This window comes from Eulemur rufifrons, chromosome 30 (genome assembly GCF_041146395.1).
Source record: "Eulemur rufifrons isolate Redbay chromosome 30, OSU_ERuf_1, whole genome shotgun sequence".
NCBI lineage: Eukaryota > Metazoa > Chordata > Mammalia > Primates > Lemuridae > Eulemur > Eulemur rufifrons.
The window spans coordinates 44491711-44511475 of NC_091012.1; the positions used below are offsets into that span (position 1 = coordinate 44491711).

Here is a 19765-nt window from a genome sequence, read left to right on the forward strand (position 1 = left end):
AGTCTTTCAGGATCAGCCCTTAAAACTTCCAAAATCCATGACCAAAGAAAAGAATAATAAAACCCAAACCAGAAAAAGCCTACCTAAACCATTCAGTACAAATTAATGGTGCCAAGCTCAGGGACTGGGTCTAAACAAAATTATGTTTAACCCATAATCACAAGCTAACTGCCAAGTTCCACTCTTCCAAGGACTCAACCAAGAGATAAGGCAACACATTTGACTTAATTTAATGTGGTCAGATACTCTTTGCCATAGCAACCACACAGTAGTCACAGTAGCAGTGAAGTATCCATTTTCTCCTCCCAATAACACAGAATATAAAGAACAGCCTGCACAGAAAGTCGATGATGATTTGGTTCAAACAGATAAAAATGAGAGAATGGAAACAGTGAAAAGAAAGACTATGTTCCCTCTGATAAGGAGATGCCTTGGGGGAACGGGGCTTAAATAAAAGACCAAAATTATTTTAAGAAAGAAATGGAATGCCTGAACAAGCAATTTAAGGGACTTTACAGGCTTCCAAAAGAATATAAGAAATAAGGAAAACATTATGATTTAACGTACAAATATCAGAGAAGTGGAAGTTTAAAATGTAATGGCAGTTAAAAAAACAACAAAAAACCACTCATAAACTTTATGTGCTTTAAACATTTTACTAGCCCTTCCTAAAATTATCAATTCCACAGCAATGATTTAACTGATAGCAACAATACTGGTAGCTCAAAGAAGCTCAGTATTAGCAAAGCAGATCGTATTTTTAATTTTTATAAAGATTCTTACCAGCCACCTGCTTTTTCTTAAGCTTCGTCTAAATGGTTTTGGGAGACAATGCTTATTTGTATGGCTGCCTTAAGAAAATGGAGACTATAGGATAAGATGGTAAAATAAAAAATGGGCCCCAAAAGGTGTCTTAAATATAGTGAGTATTCAATCAAGTAAATATTTGGTGAAAGAAAATCAACTCCATTCACAAATATACTCACTGTTTGAAGCTATGTCAATCAGAAGAGTTTCTTCTGCTTCTGAGGGGGAAAAAAACAGGATCAGGGAAGAGAAAACCATTCATTACAGCAAAAAGAAGACTATTCCTAACTAAATAACTGCTTCTCTCAGTCACTACTCCTAGGTCTTAGAAAACATTTTAAAAAATCCTTTGCGGGTTTTTTTTTTTTTTTTTTTTTTTTTGCTTAGCATATTTTAAAAAGGATTTTAATAGCATGAAGTTCTAAGTAACCAAATGGAACTCCTCAAAGCAAATCAAGGAATGGCAAATTAATAGTAGATAACATAACAACATGTTAATTCAAATGAAGGCTAGTTTAATTCCCCTTAACTATAACATACTAATTTAATATGATCTGTGTCCTTTAGATACTTCTTGTAGAAAGCCAAGGTAGTGACCCTGAAGACCTAGAGGTGAATTAGTTTCTTAACTCAGATCTATTCTCTGAAAATTTCCCAATGATCTCATTACCTCTGCCCCTGCCCCATACAGGAGCAGAGTATACTTGAAGGTAGCCTGAAGTATACCTTCAGGCTACAATTAATACCTGTGGGCCCAAGGCCTACCATACCCAATAAGAAGTACAAAAAAGTTTGCGAGTTCAGAGTTCTCTTTTCTCTTGATGGTTCTCTTGGGCTTTCTTCCTTACCTCTAGTGTCTAGACCCAACCTATCTCTTCCTCTCTATTTCTCTGGATTTGACCAATAGCACCTGTCAGACCTTCTGGGCTAACTGAACTCTGGGTACCCGATTAGCCTGGATCTACATTGGTCAAATGGAGTAGTGTCAGCCTTTTCTATCTTCCTCCTAGGAGTGAATTGCATAATTGATTCCATTATTCAGGTACAACAGAAACAACTGGTAAGGAACTAAGTTGTCTAATATTAGAAAGTAGTCTCAATACTATCACTAGCATGATTAAGCAAGAGAAAATAGGGCATTAGAATACAGGTATTGTATGTTCACCATTGTTCTTCAGTAACTTTTAGTTCTGTAAAACCTGAGTGTTTATAGTTTTCAAAATAGATGCACAGGTCAAGAAATAGAAAGGAGGTGAAAACTAAAAGACATAACTGTTCCTTTCATCATGAGGAACTATGGTATATGTGTATACATATTTTCCCAGATCCCAAGAAGTAGCACTATAATCTAAATCAGCTGTCTATTTTTTATTAAAAACAATACTAAGAGAAACAGAGTAAAAGAGACCCAAGGACTAGTACAAAAAGGCACAAAGCTAATAGGATACTAATTTAAAGTCACATTCTTCAGCATTTTTCCTCCATAAAGGGCTACACCTTGAAAAGTGAGGTAACCACAGCAACTTACTATGGCATGTGGCTTCCTTGTTTAATATGTCTCTCTCACACAGAGCAGTCTTAATAGCTATGACTTCATTCCTCTATACAATGTGGACAATATTCATTGAAGGTATTTTTAATTCTTAATACATGCTGTCTTTTTTTTTTTTTTTTCTTGAGACAGAGTCTCACTCTGTTGCTCGGGCTAGAGTGCCATGGCGTCAGCCTAGCTCACAGCAACCTCAAACTCCTGGGCTCAAGTGATCCTCCTGCCTCAGCCTCCCGAGTAGCTGGGACTACAGGCATGCGCCACCATGCCCGGCTAATTTTTTCTGTGTATATTTTTAACTATCCATATAATTTCTTTCTATTTTTAGTAGAGACGGGGTCTCACTCTTGCTCAGGCTGGTATGGTACATGCTGTCTTAAAAAGTCATAACCATTGACTTAGTATCACTTACAGGAATAAATCCTGAGGAAATGTGCAAGAAGATTTATGTGGAGAGATGTTGATCACATTATTATTTATACTAGTGAAAAATAACCCAAATGTCAAACACAGGGGAATAATTACATTATGGACCCTTCACAAAATGGACTAGTATACAGTCATTAGTGTCATGGAAAAGTGTTCATGATATGAGGGCATGTGGAACAGACAAAAAATTATGTAGGATGAGTACCACCACCCTGAAAGTTATGTGTAGAAGAATGGAAAATGTCAGGCATTTATCTCTGAAGGATGGGAATTTAGGTGACTTTTTTTTAATGCTTTTCTGTTCTTTCCAAACTTTATGTATATATGTTACTTTTGTGGACAAAAAAGTTCAAGGTGGTTTAAGAAAGAATCCATGCAAAGTAGGGTACAAGTTTTCCAAGAAGCTACAACTGATACAGAATGTTTCTGCCTGATGAAACCACCAGACCTGCTGGAAACAGGATGCACTTGTTCTCTAGTATCAATTTCCTTTATAGAGCAATATGAGATGACAGAAGCAACACCTCCTACACAAACCTCCCAATTTTTAAGTTTCATTGTAGCAGATGAAACAACAGATTTTCTGTGTTCAGTCCCCAAATTTGAGGGCAGGGAGCCAGATATTTCCTCCCCAGAGTTGCTTTTCTTATGATTCACCAATGTCAATGTTTGAGAATCAGCACAATTGAATGTAAGATATTCTAGTCTAGCAAAGTGTGTTGCCAAATATCTTAATTTCAAATAGTGTGGGGAGAAAGTGCTGAATATATGTGAATCCAAGTGACCTTGATACTTTACAATGAGTACTGTGTCCGTTAAGCCCAAGAATATCATTTAAATCCATATATAGGTCAGTCAGCATAAAAGACTACCTACATAGGCAACAGTCTACACATATCTCTAACCCCAGCCAGATGAACGGGTGAGACATAAATCCCTGCAAATTAGGCAATATAATAGATATATTTCAATATAACCCTTCAGCACTCTTAGACAAAGCATTTACCATCTTCTCAATGTTATCTTTTTATGCAAAGAGTAATACATTTCATTTTACATACAATGACACGTTTAAATATGTATGGTACAATGCAATAATGACAATAATGACCAAGGAAAAACATTATAAAATTAGCTAAGCAATTAAAGCTAGTACCTTGAACACATCTGAAGTGGCTATTTATAGGAATGATATCTTGAACATGCTGTTCCTTCTGGTGCAACTGGATTATTAACCTAGGAAACAGAAGAATGCATCAATGAATAGCTACTGAAAAACCCAAACGTCTAGCAAAAAAACACTTTGCTGTCTTATTACATAAATCTAGTCTGTATTCATTAGACTTGCTGCATCTAGTTTCCTGGATCTGAGAATCATGACAGCTAGATATTGCTTTAGGTCTAAAAGGATGTTGGTGGTGATCAATATCTGAATTCCCACACTGTTCTATATGCCATATGTCCTTAAAACATCTTACAAGCTTAAAAGCATGAATTACAGAGTAAGCATACCAGATTGAAGAATTAACAGCTAGATGTGAACTCCATGAGGGCAGGGACTATGGCTATCTTTTCACCCTAGTACCTCTAGTTCCTGGCACAGAGCCTGGCACATAGCAGTTGTTCCTGTGTGTTCAATCAATGAATCAGAAAATTCATAAACCAGCTTTCCAATTATATTCCCATGGCTTCTACCAAAGAATGTTTCTATGTCTTCAAACAGGCATGCAGGCTCATGGAGGAGTAAGAGGGGGTGCCTAGCCAGCTGGATCAGTCAAAATACTGGTGACCAACAAAGTTGCAGACGTCAGAATGCCTTCAGACCCCTTGTGTTTTTTCTGTGGTTTCTAACTTCATGTTGTATTTCTATGTAAACACAACTGAACTTGGCTCCCCAGTATGAAATGTGAGACTTCTAAATCCATATTGTACTCTAGAAATATGAGTTTTCATTTATTATTTATCCTTAGTGGCCTAGAATCAAGGTATAACCTACTGGTAAACAGCCATTCTGAATGTCAACTAGCTTTCCCAGTCAAGCACTCTTCAGGTGGTTTTGTTTGTTTGTTTTTGGCAGGAACACCCCTCTATTCTTCCTGAGACCCATCTCAAATATCACCTCCTTTGTGAAGCTTTCTTCAACATTCCCCAAGCAGAACCAGTGGCCTTATCCCCTTTCCTTGCCCCTCTAATGGAGCACCTACCCACTCCATTATAATTATATTTATTTCTCCTCACTGATTTGAGCTCCTTGAAAGCAAGGACTTGATCATATTCAGTTTTGTCTACAGCCTAACAGATGCACAATAAATACTGATTAAATAAATTAATTAGTTTAATTAAGCTACAAGCAGAGGTGAATTTCTAAGTATAAGTATTCAACTTCTGTCATTGTTTTGAAGGGCTTGATTTCTATTTTGTTGTCTTTTTTGGGTGCTTTCTGTTTTAGCTTTTTGGATGTTTTTCAAATGTGTTAACTTTGAAAGGGATAAGGGGTAAGCAAGTGCTTAGATAGAAGCAAGGGAAATAAAAATATTAATGCTGTTTTTCTGCTTTGATCTTGCTTGCCTAATTTGCAGGAGTTTATATTTTAAGGTGATTACATGAATATGGGGCAGGAGCCTTTCAACCTAGAAAGTTCTGAGTTGAGAAGAGTCTTATAAACCCAGATGGAAACTAGAAACTAGATAAAAGGCTCAGAAAGCAAGGAGAAGAGCTTACTTTGAGGATAATGAACAGGAACCACTATAATTTCAAAATATATACAGTAGAAATGGTGTTGAACATTAGCAATAAAGCTTCAACTGGGCTGTAATGTTAAAAACCATAACAAAACAAAGATAAACTGAAAATTTAAGTGAATTCCACAAACATTTATTGAATATCTACGATGTGTTAGTCACTAAATAAATTACAGAAAAAGAATAGGGCTAAGAATAAGCATAAAACTCCTACCTAAATGTAATTATTCATTTCAGAACAGAAAAATTAAAAATACTAGGTATATAGCAAAACAATGGAAATCAGAATTTGGTTGTTGTCAAACAGAAAAAAATTACAAATTGTGAATGCGGACTCAGTATCATCCCTAGGAAATACTTTGATTTGTTCAAGGAAGCTCAAGAAACAGTTTCTGTCATAATCTATTATCCTTGAAAAAAATGAATCTTAGTGTTTGATTCCCCATTCCTCCCAAAACCTTATTTTTAATTATAATTTTGGTCTGTCAAGCCAATTTCTCCTATGGTTGATAGTAGGAACCACAGACCTAAAGATTAAGACAGACTTAAAGTTCTAGGAGAAAAAGGCCAAAAGTAAAAAGTTCTGGACACCCAAGTCAGAGAAGGCACCCAAGAGATAAGAATTTGAGGATTACAGATGGTATTATGGCACTATGTGTCTCCAATAACTGACTTCAAAAGAAACTTCTCAATCTAATTCTGAGATATGTACATAGGTTCAGAGCTCAGCTATGCTACTTCCTAACTGTGAACAAGCGACTTAACCTCTCTCTGCCTCAATTTCTATATCTGTAAAAGGGGGTGATGATAATACTACTATTTCATAGTAATCCCCACATGCAAGTTAAATGAATTAATGAAAAGTGCTTTCAATGGTACCTGGCACACATCAAGCCATCAAGTATTACTTGTTGCTATACCCCCATAACTTATACAGAGTGGGAACACAAGAATTTGATTCTTGTGTGGGGAGGATACAAATAATCGGGACAGCTACCACACTGCCAGGTTTAAAGGTTCTGCTAGTACAAGAACCCAGACAGGACAAGGTACTTCTCTCAAGGCCAGCTGCTCACACCCTTATTAGCTGAACAGAGTTCCAAACCTACTAAGCCAAGGGACCAGACCCTGGGCTGTGGTCATCTCAACAATGTGGCTATTCTATTCAATCTTCATAATTTTGTTTTTACAGAAGAGGAAACCAAGGCACAAAAAATTTACCGGTTTGCCCAAGGGCCACATCTCTCTACGCCATCTTAGCCTTTGGGAATGTTAGTGGTGTTCCACTTTTTCAATTCACTTTTCTGTTGAATTTACTTTTATTAAACTGGTCTTCCAGGATTTGATAAAAACTGGGGAAAACAGCATGAACTTCCCACATCAACAGAGCTGACATATCAACAAAGCAGGATGTAGGGAAGAGCTGTTTCATAGAACCAGATGATATCCAGTTAGAATGCCACCAATAGTCTCAGAGAAGAGCAGGCTAGGCCAGTGGAAATTTCTTCTGTGTAAACTAAGCAGTATAGACACAGAGGATCTAAAATTGAGGACTGAGAAAAATTGCTTTTAGGCAGAATCCAGTGTTGGGAGATGGCAAGATTTAAGTGAACAACTTTTAAACTGGGAAGGACTCTGATGTCAAGAAACCAGTGAACAAGGAAGGAAAGTGGCTTGGGCACACAAGGATCAGGACCTATGATATGTAATGGTCACCATGGATACTTTTAGGATGAGGCGCTAGCAGCAATGGAGTGAGGCTAGCAGCTATGGTGATAGCTTATCAAAATGATCTTTTGATCAATTAGTCAACAATATTTACTGAGCTCCTATGTCCAAGGCTGAGTAGAACGTGACACACACTGATAGAATGCCAAATGTCATTTATGTTTCTACACATTTCATTACCTTTTCTTTCCAACAGTTGAGTCAGTAAGTGAGGCAGTTACCGGCCTACACTAAACCATTACTGAATTAATGAATATGCCTTGGAGCTAGTGGGATAAGGGGGTGGGGAGACTGGAGGAACCAGTTGACTAGGGTTGGGAAAAACAAGTCCTTTAACATTTAAATGAAGCGTTTCCGTAGCACTTGTGCTTTTTGTAAATCACTTGCGCATTTATTATTCCTTTGGAGTTGTAACTCCTATGGCTACAAGGTAAGGCAGTTCATGTTTTTATTCAACTGATGAGTAAACCAGGGCCCAGAAAGCTTTATTGACTTGGCCTAGGTTACACAACACATGTCAGTTGCAGGGGCAGGAACTAAGGACCCAGGCTTCCTGCTTCCCTGCCCATTGAGTCCTTCCACTGAGCAACACTGCCAGGCACAATCTAGAGGCTTAGAAGTTGGGGACAAAGCCCCGAGGTTAGAGAGCACTGGCACTTCACACCTGGGCCTGAACCTGTTGCCCGCGTTGCCTCAGTGGGAGGCGGGTGGGTGGGTCGTCGCGGTTTGGGGTTGGGAAGTAATGGCAGGCTCCCCTTCTCTGTGGGAATCAGGTGGTTACTTACTCATATTGCCCGTTCCTCTGGGCTAGGGTCAGGGTGCAGGGCTCCCGGAGAGGACCCTTCATCTCCATACCCTCGACAGTATGCAGGCGCTAGTCAAGGGTCTCCTTTAGAAGCGCGACAGGGGAGGGGTGGCGAGCGGCGGCGCGGAGGGGGTCTCCCGCCCCCCCAGCCACCCTCCCCCGGCCCCCAGGCGTCGCCTCAGCGCCGGCCGCCTCCCCTGCTCTGCTCAGCTTCTGGGCCTAACGGGCCCCCCACCGTGCCGTGTTCCGCAGTCCCCCCCGACCCCCACCCCCAACCCTGCGCGCCCTCCCCTCCCCCTTCTCTCAGGCGGATACAGCAAGGGGCTGGGCTCCAACCGGCAGCGGCGGCTCCATCCGGGCGGCTTCCAGGCTCAGCGGGGCTGCGGACTGAGGGCTGATCCGACGACGCTGCGTCCCGCGTCCTCACGCCCACCCGCCTTGGCTGCGGGTCCTTTGAGCAGCAGCTCCGCGCCGGGCTCCGAGAGCCGGGAGCCTGGAGCCGGGAGCTGAGAACCTGACCCGAGAGAGAGCGGCGCCTGGCGCCTCCGCCAGTTTTCCAGGCCGCCGCAGATTCCGCCCCCTGCGGCCAACCTGAGGAACTGCAGCGAGAGACCCGACGGACGGGGGGCGTCTCTACCACGTCCAGCAAGGAATGTGTCTTAAATGCTACCTGTGACACCAGAATTGTGCTGAGGACTTTGAAGATTACCACAGAAACAAAAAATAATCATACCTATGAGGGAACTATCCAGTCAAAAAAATAATTTCTCTTAAGGTTATAATGCACCTTGTTGGTTATTCTACTTCTCAGATGTTCTTCCCTTCTTCTTCCTTCTATGCCTTAAATCAGAAAATTCCCCAAAGCGCAGAACTTTGCCCCTCCTTTGGGTTCGCTTCAGGTCACCTCTAAGCAGGCAACGTCCAAATATATATCCCTGGCTTAGACCTCCTACCTAATACACCCCACTGTTAGAAGAACACTCTGTGACAAAACTAACTCATCATTTCACACAGTTACCCAGGCTTGAAACTTCAAAGCAATATGCTTTCTTCTCTCCTATCTAATCTCTGTATCTAATCAATCAGCAGACAAACCGGGTTAATATTTTCTTTGCAATTACTTTTAAATTCCTTGTTTTTCCTCCATTCACACTGCCATCACTTTATTGTGATATCCTATCTGGGTTATTGCATTTTCCCCAAATAAATCTCATTGGCTCTACTCTCTCCTTTGACCTTTTTACTCTGTTGACAGCCATAAAAATATTCTTCCCAAAGTAATTTTTCAATTGTGTTATTTGCTCCAGAATCTATAATGGACTAGATCTCAAGACTGATTTTAAATCTATAGTAATTATGAAGATAGACCCATGGGACAGAATATAGAGCCCCAAACAGACCCACACATACATGGAAAGTTGATATTCCGCATATGTGACATTTCAAATCAGTGGGAAAAGAATGGATTCTCCACTTAATGGTACTGAGACTATTGATTATCCATATGGAAAATTATAAAATTAGATACCGGCCGGGCGCGGTGGCTCACGCCTGTAATCCTAGCACTCTGGGAGGCCGAGGCGGGTGGATTGCTCAAGGTCAGGAGTTCGAGACCAGCCTGAGCGAGACCCCGTCTCTACTAAAAATGGAAAGACATTATATGGACAACTAAAAATCTATATAGAAAAAATTAGCCGGGCATAGTGGCGCATGCCTGTAGTCCCAGCTACTCGGGAGGCTGAGGCAGTAGGATCGCTTAAGCCGAGGAGTCTGAGGTTGCTATGAGCTAAGCTGATGCCACGGCACTCACTCTAGCCTGGGCAACAAAGTGAGACTCTGTCTCAACAAAAAAAAAAAAAATAAAAAAAATAAAAAAAAAAAAAATAAAATAAAATTAGATACCGGCCGGGCGCGGTGGCTCACGCCTGTAATCCTAGCACTCTGGGAGGCCGAGGTGGGCGGATCGTTTGAGCTCAGGAGTTCGAGACCAGCCTGAGCAAGAGCGAGACCCCATCTCTACTAAAAATAGAAAGAAATTATATGGACAGCTAAAAATATATATAGAAAAAATTAGCCGGGCATGGTGGTGCATGCCTGTAGTCCCAGCTACTCGGGAGGCTGAGACAGGAGGATCGCTTGAGCTCAGGAGTTTGAGGTTGCTGTGAGCTAGGCTGACGCCACGGCACTCACTCTAGCCTGGGCAACAGAGTGAGACTCTGTCTCAAAAAAAATAAATAAATAAAAATAAATAAATAAAATTAGATACCTATCTCAAACCATAGAGGAAAAATCACTCCCAAGTGGATTAAAGATCTAAATGTGAAAAGTGAAACTTTATAACTCTTCGAAGAAAATAGGGAAATATCTTTATGATCCTGGAATAGGGAATGAGAATGATGTATTTAGCTATATTAAATTTCAAAATTCGTGTACTTCAAGACAATATAAACAAGTTAAAAGACAAGGCACGGACTGGGAGAAGATATTTTCAATGCATATAATTAAAAAAGGATAACCTGTGAGGGTCTATGCTTCTAGCTGTCATCACCTTTCTGACTTCTCCCACCACTCTCTCCAATGCTATGTACTTAGTCACACTGGCTCATTGCTGTTTCTAGGTATTACCAGGCATACTCTTTTGTCAGGGCCTTTGTACTTGCTGTTCTCTCTGCCTGCACTCTCAACTCCTTCAGGTCTTTGCTCAAATGTCACTTTCTCAGTGAGGCCTTCCTAAACCACTTTATTTAAAATTGCAACTCAACTATCCCCCTCCCTACTCCCATGCATACATGTTTCCTATTCCTCTTCCCTGTTTGTTTTTCTCCATAGGATTTATTGCTAGCCACTATTCTATCCACTTATCAGTCTTGTTTATCATTTACCTTCCCTCACTAGAATGTAAGTTCCATGAGGGCAAGGATTTTTGTCTATTTTGTTCATAGCTGCATTTTCAGTGCCTAGAATCATTCCTGGAACAAATTAAATGCTAGAAAAATATTGATTAAATGAGTTAATTAGCAACCAGGATGTATAAGAACTCCCATAAATAAGTAAGAAAGAAAGAAACATAGTAGAAAAATATCTGAATAAGCAATTCATAGCCAAGGAAACCCAAATGGCCAATAAAGACATGAAAGGATGCCTAACTTTATTACTATTTAGGGAAATTGAGAAATAAAATCATGAGATATCATTTCACAAACATTAGTCGGGAAAAGTTTTAAAAGTCAGACAATGCCAAGTGTTGTCAAGGATGTAGAAAAGATAGAACTCTAATCTACTGCTAGAAGGAGTGTAAGTTGGTAGAACTATTGTGAAGAGTAATTTAACAATGTCTAATAAAGTTGAGAATGTAATACCCTTCAATTCAGAAGTTCTATTTCTAATTATAGACCCTGGCAAAACTCTAACCTTTTATATGCACAAAGATACATATGAAAGAATGTTCACTGCAGTATATTTGTAATTTCAAAATACGGAAGCAAATTTAATGTTTGTTAGCAGGTGAATAAATCATGGTATTCATGATGAATGAAATTGAGCTATATAGAGTGACAGAGTTAAATCTCAAAAATAGAATGTTGAGCAAAAAGAAAATTGCATGACATGTATGGTATACTATTTATATAAAGTCTGAAAGTATTATCTGTTGCTTATGGTTACATAGATATATAGTGCTACAATGGGATATAAAACACAAAAGGGCATGATCACCAAATTTAAGGGAAGTAGAGGATTGAAACTGGAGAGAGGCGAACAGGAAATATCAACTATATCTGTAATATTTATTTCTTGAGATACAATCTGAAAATTGCTGTTGCAAGACTGGATAGAACTGGTTGGTGGGTATACATATTGGTTGTGTTATTTCATGTACTTTCCTGCATTGAAAATCATTTGCAGACAATGAAAATGTTAAAAAAAAAAAAAAAGAATATGTAGGGGAGGTGTAGCAGTGTCAAATGCTGAAAATAGGAGAAGGGAAATGAGAGTCAAGAGACTTTCTTTGGATGTGTCAAGGAGTTCACTGGAGACCACTAAGTATGTGGTTTCAATAAGTGGTAAGGATAGAAATTAGATTACAGGGAATTGAGGAAGGGTTGTATCATGAGGAAATGGAGACAAGAGACCACAAATTGAAAAGGTTTGGAAATAAAAAGGAGAAAAATACAATTTTAACTAAATTAGTTAGAAGGATCAAACAGAGGTTCTTGACAAAGCCTGAAGCCACTTTAAAGCAAAGAAGAAGGAGCCAGCAAAGACGAGCTTTTTAAGATACCAGAAGAAAGAGGCAGAAAGGTTGGAAGCAAAATCCCTCCATAATTGGGAAAGACAAAGATCCAAGGTGGAAATGGAGGAATCAGTCTTAGAGAAAAGGTAAGATACTTCTTCCTTCAAGGCTACAGTATCCCCAGTACCTAAAACAGTACCTTGCATATAGTGGGTACTCAATAAATGTTTGCTAAGTAAGGATATAGAGGTTGTGTAGAAATTGAAATATATTGAAGTAAGGACACTAAAAACTGAGGTCTCTTACAGGGGAAATGTAATTGTATATAAGAGACATCCAATGCAAAGAGTTCAATGGTCATTGAAAAAATTCAAATAAATGAAACTCTAGCTTCAAGAAAACATGAATCTCACCACGTTCACCACAACCACCTACACACTCATATACACACATGCACGCGATTAAATGGGGGTTCAGTGCTTATCTTTTGGCCATTAGACAACTATCACTAAGTGTCTAGAACTTACATACTTTTCAGAGACAAAATAAAACACTGAAATCTTTAAAAAAGGCTAAAAATACTAAAAGAAAACAGCGAACTCGCAAATAATAATTTAATTACAAAAGTAAAACATCATATCAAGTTCATTAACAGTTAAATTTAGTATTTATTTAAAAACCCATTATACTGGAAAATAATTTTTAGGTTGAATCTTCTCACTTCCCAAGAATTGCCAAGTATGCACAATTCTTATGGAGAAATCACACCCATTATAAAATAAATTAGTGTTGCACAGACAAATAATTTCAAAAGCAAAATTACAAAAGCCAGTTCAAAAAATTTTGGAAAAATATAGATGTTTAATTCAAGATGTGGATGCATTTTAACATGTTTATTGTGATGCTGGCTGAAGCCTCCACAACTGAGAGTGTTTAGGGCCTGCAAAGGCAAAAACAGGCCTGCCTAACATAGATGAGGCTGGGAAGGAGGATATCGTGTAGGTGAGTCAGCAGCCAGGAGCTGGAAGGCAGGCCCAGCAGAGGTATAAATGATTCATTGATTTTTAAATCACTACTAGTTGAAAAGCCTTGCTTTTCATATACACAAATCGATTCCATACAGAGCAACATAAAGAAGAACTCATTTTTATTTATGCATTTCTATTTTACATTTCTGTGACATATTTCTACTTATGCATTTCTATTTTACTTACACATTTCTATTTTCATTCCTTATAGAATTTGGGGTGAGAAAGACTCATTACCGGGGGCCACAGCCTATCACCTACACTCCTGGTGAGATGATGACAAGCACAGCAGGCAGGAGAAACTGGCCTCCCTTGGCACACAATGCCCTCCAGGTCCTTCTTCTCCTGCTCTAAGTCTCACCTTCCCTTTGCCACTTTATTCCTATCCTGGCTAGTTTCTTAATTCCCGTTATCTTCCACCCCGATTTCATTCTCCTAGGCTAGGCTCTCCTTTCTGCTTAGCAAATTCTATAGGCAGGTCTGGCATTGCCCAGGCCTACTTGCCTCCTCCTCTCAGAAATTGGAGATGCTGGCCAGGCATGGTGGCTCACACGTGTAATACTAGCCCTTTGGGAGGCTGAGATGGGAGGACTCCTTGAGGCCAGGAGTTCAAGACCAGCCTGGGCAACATAGCGAGACCTTGTCTGTACAAAAAAAAAAAAAAAAAAAAAATAGAAAACTTAGCTGGGCATGGTGGTGTGTACCTGTAGTTCCAGCTACGCAGGAGGCTGAGGCAGGAGGATCTTTTGAGCCCAGGAGTTTGAGGCTGCACTCTAGCCTGGGCAACAAGGCAAGACCCTGTCTCAAAAAAAAAAAAAGCCAAAAATTCCCCAAAAGCAACAACAACAACAACAAAGAAATTGGGAATGCTGAACTGAAAGAATATGGAGTCAGCCTGGCATGTTAAACCTCAAGGATCTGTCCTGAATGCATCTTTCCAGAGTTATTTCCCAAGAATACTCTTTACAAACTTTATGCTCTACCCATTATTTCCCTTCAGAATTGAACATGTGGCAATCAGATGGGTGTGCTCATGACTCAAGTACTCAGTTGATCATCCAACTGAACACTACTAGTTTGCCATCTTGGTCTTGACCTTCATAGAGTGTTAAATTATAAAAAATGGTCATAATCTGTTTAATATATATCCACAAAGAATCAAAGAGATGCTGATGTTGAAATAGAGCATAAAAATGATTACAATTCCACAAATTCTCAAGGTGACACTCATCAGGCCCATTTATCTGATCAACATTCTTACACAGCACATAAAAATTTCTTAAGTATTTCAGAAATCCTTAAAGAGAAAATCGAGTTATGGCTAAGTTCAATTTGGTTTCTCATTTATTGGGATTAAAGGTTATGCACGTTTGCAAAGTAAACTGATGAGATCTCTAACCTCATCATTTAGAAACAAATTCAAAAATTATTAAAGTAAGCATGCTGATATTTTTTAAAGCACTAAATTCAAGAATTCCAAACACCAGGTCTTGAAAGCACTTTTTGTCCATTTGTGAATGCTGCAATGCAAAGTCTAGTGATATTTAATCTATATTGTGATGGATATAGTGGGATGATCTATGAAGATTGCCTGAGCTTGCCTCTACCCTCAGCCTCGAACCCTTCTCAATGCAGGTAGTGAGACATGAGGCTGGTCTCACTTCCAATACAGATGTCATGAAAGAAGGAGAGAATGAACATATTCTTGGTTTTTAAGTTATCAGTTTAAGTCTCAGCCCAGGGAGCAAGACAGAAAGATTTGGGAAGATTGTTGAGGAAGATGTGTTACGTACCTCACCCCATCCCTCCACCCTCAGTAGACAAGAGCCTCAGAACTGAGAAGAAGGAGGAGGGTAGGAAAATAAGAGAATTTAGACACTGGGGTCTTGTGGTCATGACCAGAAGAAGCTGCACTGGGGAGAAGTAGGGACCACGCCATTCGGTGGCTGATGGGAAGATGGCAGCAGGGACAGATGACAGGATGACTGTACAACTCAGGGAAGGCCAGTGCAGAATATACCAAGATCCCAAGAAGCAAGAAGTGGGTTCCTCCTCCCCACTACTGTTATTTCAGTCTTGCATAAACTCTGGAGTTCAAAATTAACACGAGGGGTATGAAGGAGGGAGGGGGTGAATCCTAAATATAATCAAGTTTAAACATGAAATGACTGAAAGAATCCAAAACATCATATTTTCTGAGTTTATGTGGATGACTCTAGATTGTTTTCTGCTCTCAGGAAGAATGGTGCTTCTAGAAAGAAATTAAGCCCAGGCATAGGCTCCAGAACCTTGTCAGTCTTGCTTATGGCTGTATACCTAGCATCTGGCACCTAGCACAGTGGCATTTTAAAAGGTATCTGTGGAATGTATAACTATCCCTTACAGAAAATAATATTCATTGTTTTCTAAATTATTCAATTTAGAATTTTCCTACGGGTGTTGAGCATCAAAACAAATTGAAAATGCCACTCTAATCAGTTTGACTATTTAATTTTTGGATCACATGTAACTTATTCTTATTTCCATCTCAGTGTTAATGCTATATCTTTTCCCCAACCCCCTCTGCAACTGTATCTGCTGTAATCCTCCACTCTTCAATGCTCACCTCAAATGGTCGTTCTTCTTTGAAGTTCTTCTCCTGTCGCCCCTCAGCTGGAAAAGAATGCTCTCTCTTCTGAACAACAGTGTCTCTGTGTACCTCTTATAGAAGTTCTTGGAACTTCTCAAGGTCCGTTAAGTATCATATTGTTACAGAATGAAGAAGCACACGATGAGCTCTGATCATCCTTATCTCCACTCGCCCACCATGTCCTCAGCACTTGACAGTCACAGTTTTTAAAGTAAATGTTTATAAAACATTTATTTATATTTTCTTATGGTGTGTCTATTTTTCTCTCTCTTTTTTTTTTTTTTTTTTTTTTTGAGACAGAGTCTCGCTTTGTTGCCTGGGCTAGAGTGCCATGGCGTCAGCCTAGCTCACAGCAACCTCAAACTCCTGGGCTCAAGCAATCCTACCGCCTCAGCCTCCCGAGTAGCTGAGACTTCAGGCATGCACCATCATGCCTGGCTAATTTTTTCTATATATATTTTAGTTGGCCAGATAATTTCTTTCTATTTTTTTTTTTTTTTTTTTTAGTAGAGACGGGGTCTCGCTCTTGCTCAGGCTGGTCTCGAACTCCTGACCTTGAGCGATCCACCCGCCTCGGCCTCCCAGAGTGCTAGGATTACAGGCATGAGCCACCTCGCCCTGCCTATTTTTCTCTTTTTAATGTGCATAAAACATACATGCACGGTTTAACAAATAATTATAAAGTGAATGCCTATGTAATCTCTACCCCAATCAAGAAATTGAACATTATTTGCACTTTGGAAGACATCTCCAAACCAGGCATCTCTCTTTGATTACTCCTTCCCCCACCTAGAATTAAACCAGGGCTGGTATTAAGCTAGAATTCCTTGTTGAGGTATAAAATCTGTCTGTTTGAAATGGTCAAGGTCTATGCCATAATGATTGTTAAAATTTTTTGAAGATCATCCCTGGACATAACCACTATCTTGACTTGTGATAATCATTGTCTTGTTTTTCTTTTTTTTTTCCTTTCTCTTTCTCTCTCTCTCTCTCTCTCTCCCTCTTCCTTCCTTTCTTTCTTTCGTTCTTTCTTTCTTTCAGGATACTATGGGGGTACAAACATTTTGGATACATGTTATGCTTTTCTTTATAGTTTTATCACTTATGAATGCAGTCATAAATATTTTTTCCTGTTTTTGAACTTTATATGAATGACATCATGCAGTATTTACTCTTTATATCTTGCTTATTTCACCCAATGTGGCATACATGTGGTCATACATAGATGCCATTCATTTTCATTTATGTATAATATCCCATCATGTGAATATATCACAATTCATTGATTCTCCTGTTGATGAACATTAGGTGGTTTCCAATGTTTGGACATTACAGACAAAAGCTGATAAGAACATTCTTGCACTTGGTTTTTGGTGCACATATGAATGATTTCCTCTAGGGTGTATTAGCCTAGTGGAATTACTGAGTCAAAGGTGTCACAGCTTGGGGTCTCCAGAAGCAAAAGCTGAGATGGGGAGTTGGGTAAAAGATGTTTATTAGGGATCAATACCCATGAAAGCAAGGCAGAGGAAGTAGGATTGGGAAGGGGAGAAGATGAATTGCAATACAAGTCTGATGACGCTTGAGCTAACCTGGCATGAAGCTTTGGAACAGGCAGAACCCATTGGTATGTTCTGCGTCAGGCCAAAGTGGTTCATTACATCCCTGCCTTGCTCATTCACCTTAGGAAGAGCATGACCTTGGGTGAAGCAGCTCTCTGCAGCCAAGACAGACCCTTAAGGGGCTGACAGCTAGAGGATGTCTGCTGATTACACTCCCCTGACCTGAGCAAAATGTCTTTCTTTGAAGGAGAAATCTGGATGACACATCTCTGTGTCTCTATCACTAGAGGGTACATATGTGTTAAACTCTAGCAAATAATGCAAAACAGGTTTCCAAAGTAATTGTACAATTTACACTCTCACTTGCACTATATGAGAGTTCCCATTGCTCCCCATCCTCACCAACTCTTTTTATTATCAGTCTTTAAGAATACTAGCTATGCTAGTGGATGTGTAGCAGTATCTCATTGTGGTTGTTTTTTTTTTTTTTTTTTTTGAGACAGAGTCTCGCTCTGTTGTCCGGGCTAGAGTGAGTGCCATGGCGTCAGCCTAGCTCACAGCAACCTCAAACTCCTGGGCTCAAGGGATCCTCCTGTCTCAGCCTCCCAAGTAGCTGGGACTACAGGCATGCACCACCATGCCCGGCTAATTTTTTCTATATATATTTTTAGCTGTCCAGATAATTTCTTTCTATTTTTAGTAGAGATGGGGTCTCGCTCTTGCTCAGGCTGGTCTCGAACTCCTGAGCTCAAACGATCCGCCCACCTCGGCCTCCCAGAGTACTAGGATTACAGGCGTGAGCCACCGCACCCGGCCTCATTGTGGTTTTAATTTGCGTTTCCCTGATGACTATTGAGGTCAAACACATTCTCATATGTTTATTGCTTTGTTATGTCTTATTTTGTTCACTTGTGTTTGTCTTCCATAGAGAATAAGTCTCTTTCAGGCAGGGGTCAGCAAAACACAGCCTGAAGCTCATTTTTATATGGCCCTTGACCTAAGAATGGTTTTCACATTCTTAAATTGTTAAAAAAATCAAAAGAATAATAATATTTATTTATATGAGATTCAAATACCAGTGTCCATAAATAAAATTTTATTGGAACTTAGCCATGCTCGTGTGTTTACCTATCTATGGTCTATGGCTACTTTCATGCTACAAGAGCAGAGTTTAGTTGCAACAGAGACCTTATAGTCCATAAAGCCTCAAATATCGCCCATAAAGCTCCTTTACAGAAAGAGTTCGCTGGTCCTTGTTCTAGATCACTGGTTCTCAAAGTGTGGTCCCTGGATCAGCAGCATCAGCATTGCTGGGGGACTTGTTAGAAAGGCAAATTCTTAGCCCCACCCCAATTTACCAATCCAGAAACTCTGGGAGTGGGGCCAGCCATCTGTGTTTTAGCAAGCCCTCCAGATGATGCTGATACGCTAAAGTATGAAAAACACTGGTTTAGGCCCAGAACACAGTCCCAATCCATTTTCTTTGTGAGTCATCATAGTGTTTGGTATATTGTTCTACACATAGTGGGTAAACTATAAAAGAGCCTTGAAAAATGTTAACTAAATATATTATTATGCTTGTGAAATCTGGCAAAAATGGCCACCCAAGGCAAGACTGAAGGAGGAAAATGGGAGAAACCACAAGAGGGCAACATAGAAACTAAAGAGTATGTATAAATGGTAGAGGGCATGATGTAGCTAGGGAGCTAGTCCCTGGACCCCCTTCCCTCCTATCTCATTTTAACGAAGATGAATCATATATGGTCCCTGTCCTCAAAGAAGTCACAGTCTAAGTAGGGAAGTGTCCTGACCCTCTTCTCACTCATTTACTGCCTTTCTTCCGAACTTACCTTTGGAGAAGTGTAATTGCGCCAAATTGCTGACCCTGATGAATGATAATGAACTTGGCAAATAGCATTTCTGTCTTATTCCCACTTTAGGTTAGCACGGACTTCCTGACTTACTTCCTCATATCCTGGTTCTTTCCTTGGCTCAGTCTAAAGCTCAAAGTATCACCTTGCTTTTTTCCTTTTGTTAACTACCACACTTTGAGTTAATATTACATGCTAAAACCATGCTAAATGTTTTACATCTATTTTTATGTTAAATCCTTATAAAACCACTTTGAGTTAGGTATTATTATACCCATTTTACAGATGCAAATCTGAGGATAGAGAGGTTACATAATTTGATAGAATTTGAACTCCAAGTCTTTCTGGTTCTAGAGCCAAAGATGGTAATAACTGTGCTATTCTG

The 19765-nt window shown here is 39.6% G+C and overlaps 1 protein-coding gene across 2 annotated transcripts in view; it reads right to left on the reverse strand.

The window, feature by feature from the left end:
* The window catches only part of OCRL (OCRL inositol polyphosphate-5-phosphatase), a 46479-nt gene extending 37919 nt beyond the window's left edge, over positions 1 to 8560 (reverse strand). The window contains exons 1-4 of one of the 2 annotated variants that reach the window (XM_069463046.1): positions 8375 to 8560; positions 8040 to 8128; positions 3942 to 4021; positions 987 to 1025 (exon numbers count right to left, since the gene is read on the reverse strand). In XM_069463046.1, coding sequence (XP_069319147.1) covers positions 987 to 1025; positions 3942 to 4021; positions 8040 to 8128; positions 8375 to 8413 — 247 coding nt within the window. In that variant the 5' untranslated portion in view covers positions 8414 to 8560. The remainder of the gene's footprint in view (positions 1 to 986; positions 1026 to 3941; positions 4022 to 8039; positions 8129 to 8374) is intronic. The other variant, XM_069463045.1, reaches the window with a different exon arrangement.
* Between the last annotated feature and the right edge of the window lie 11205 nt (positions 8561 to 19765).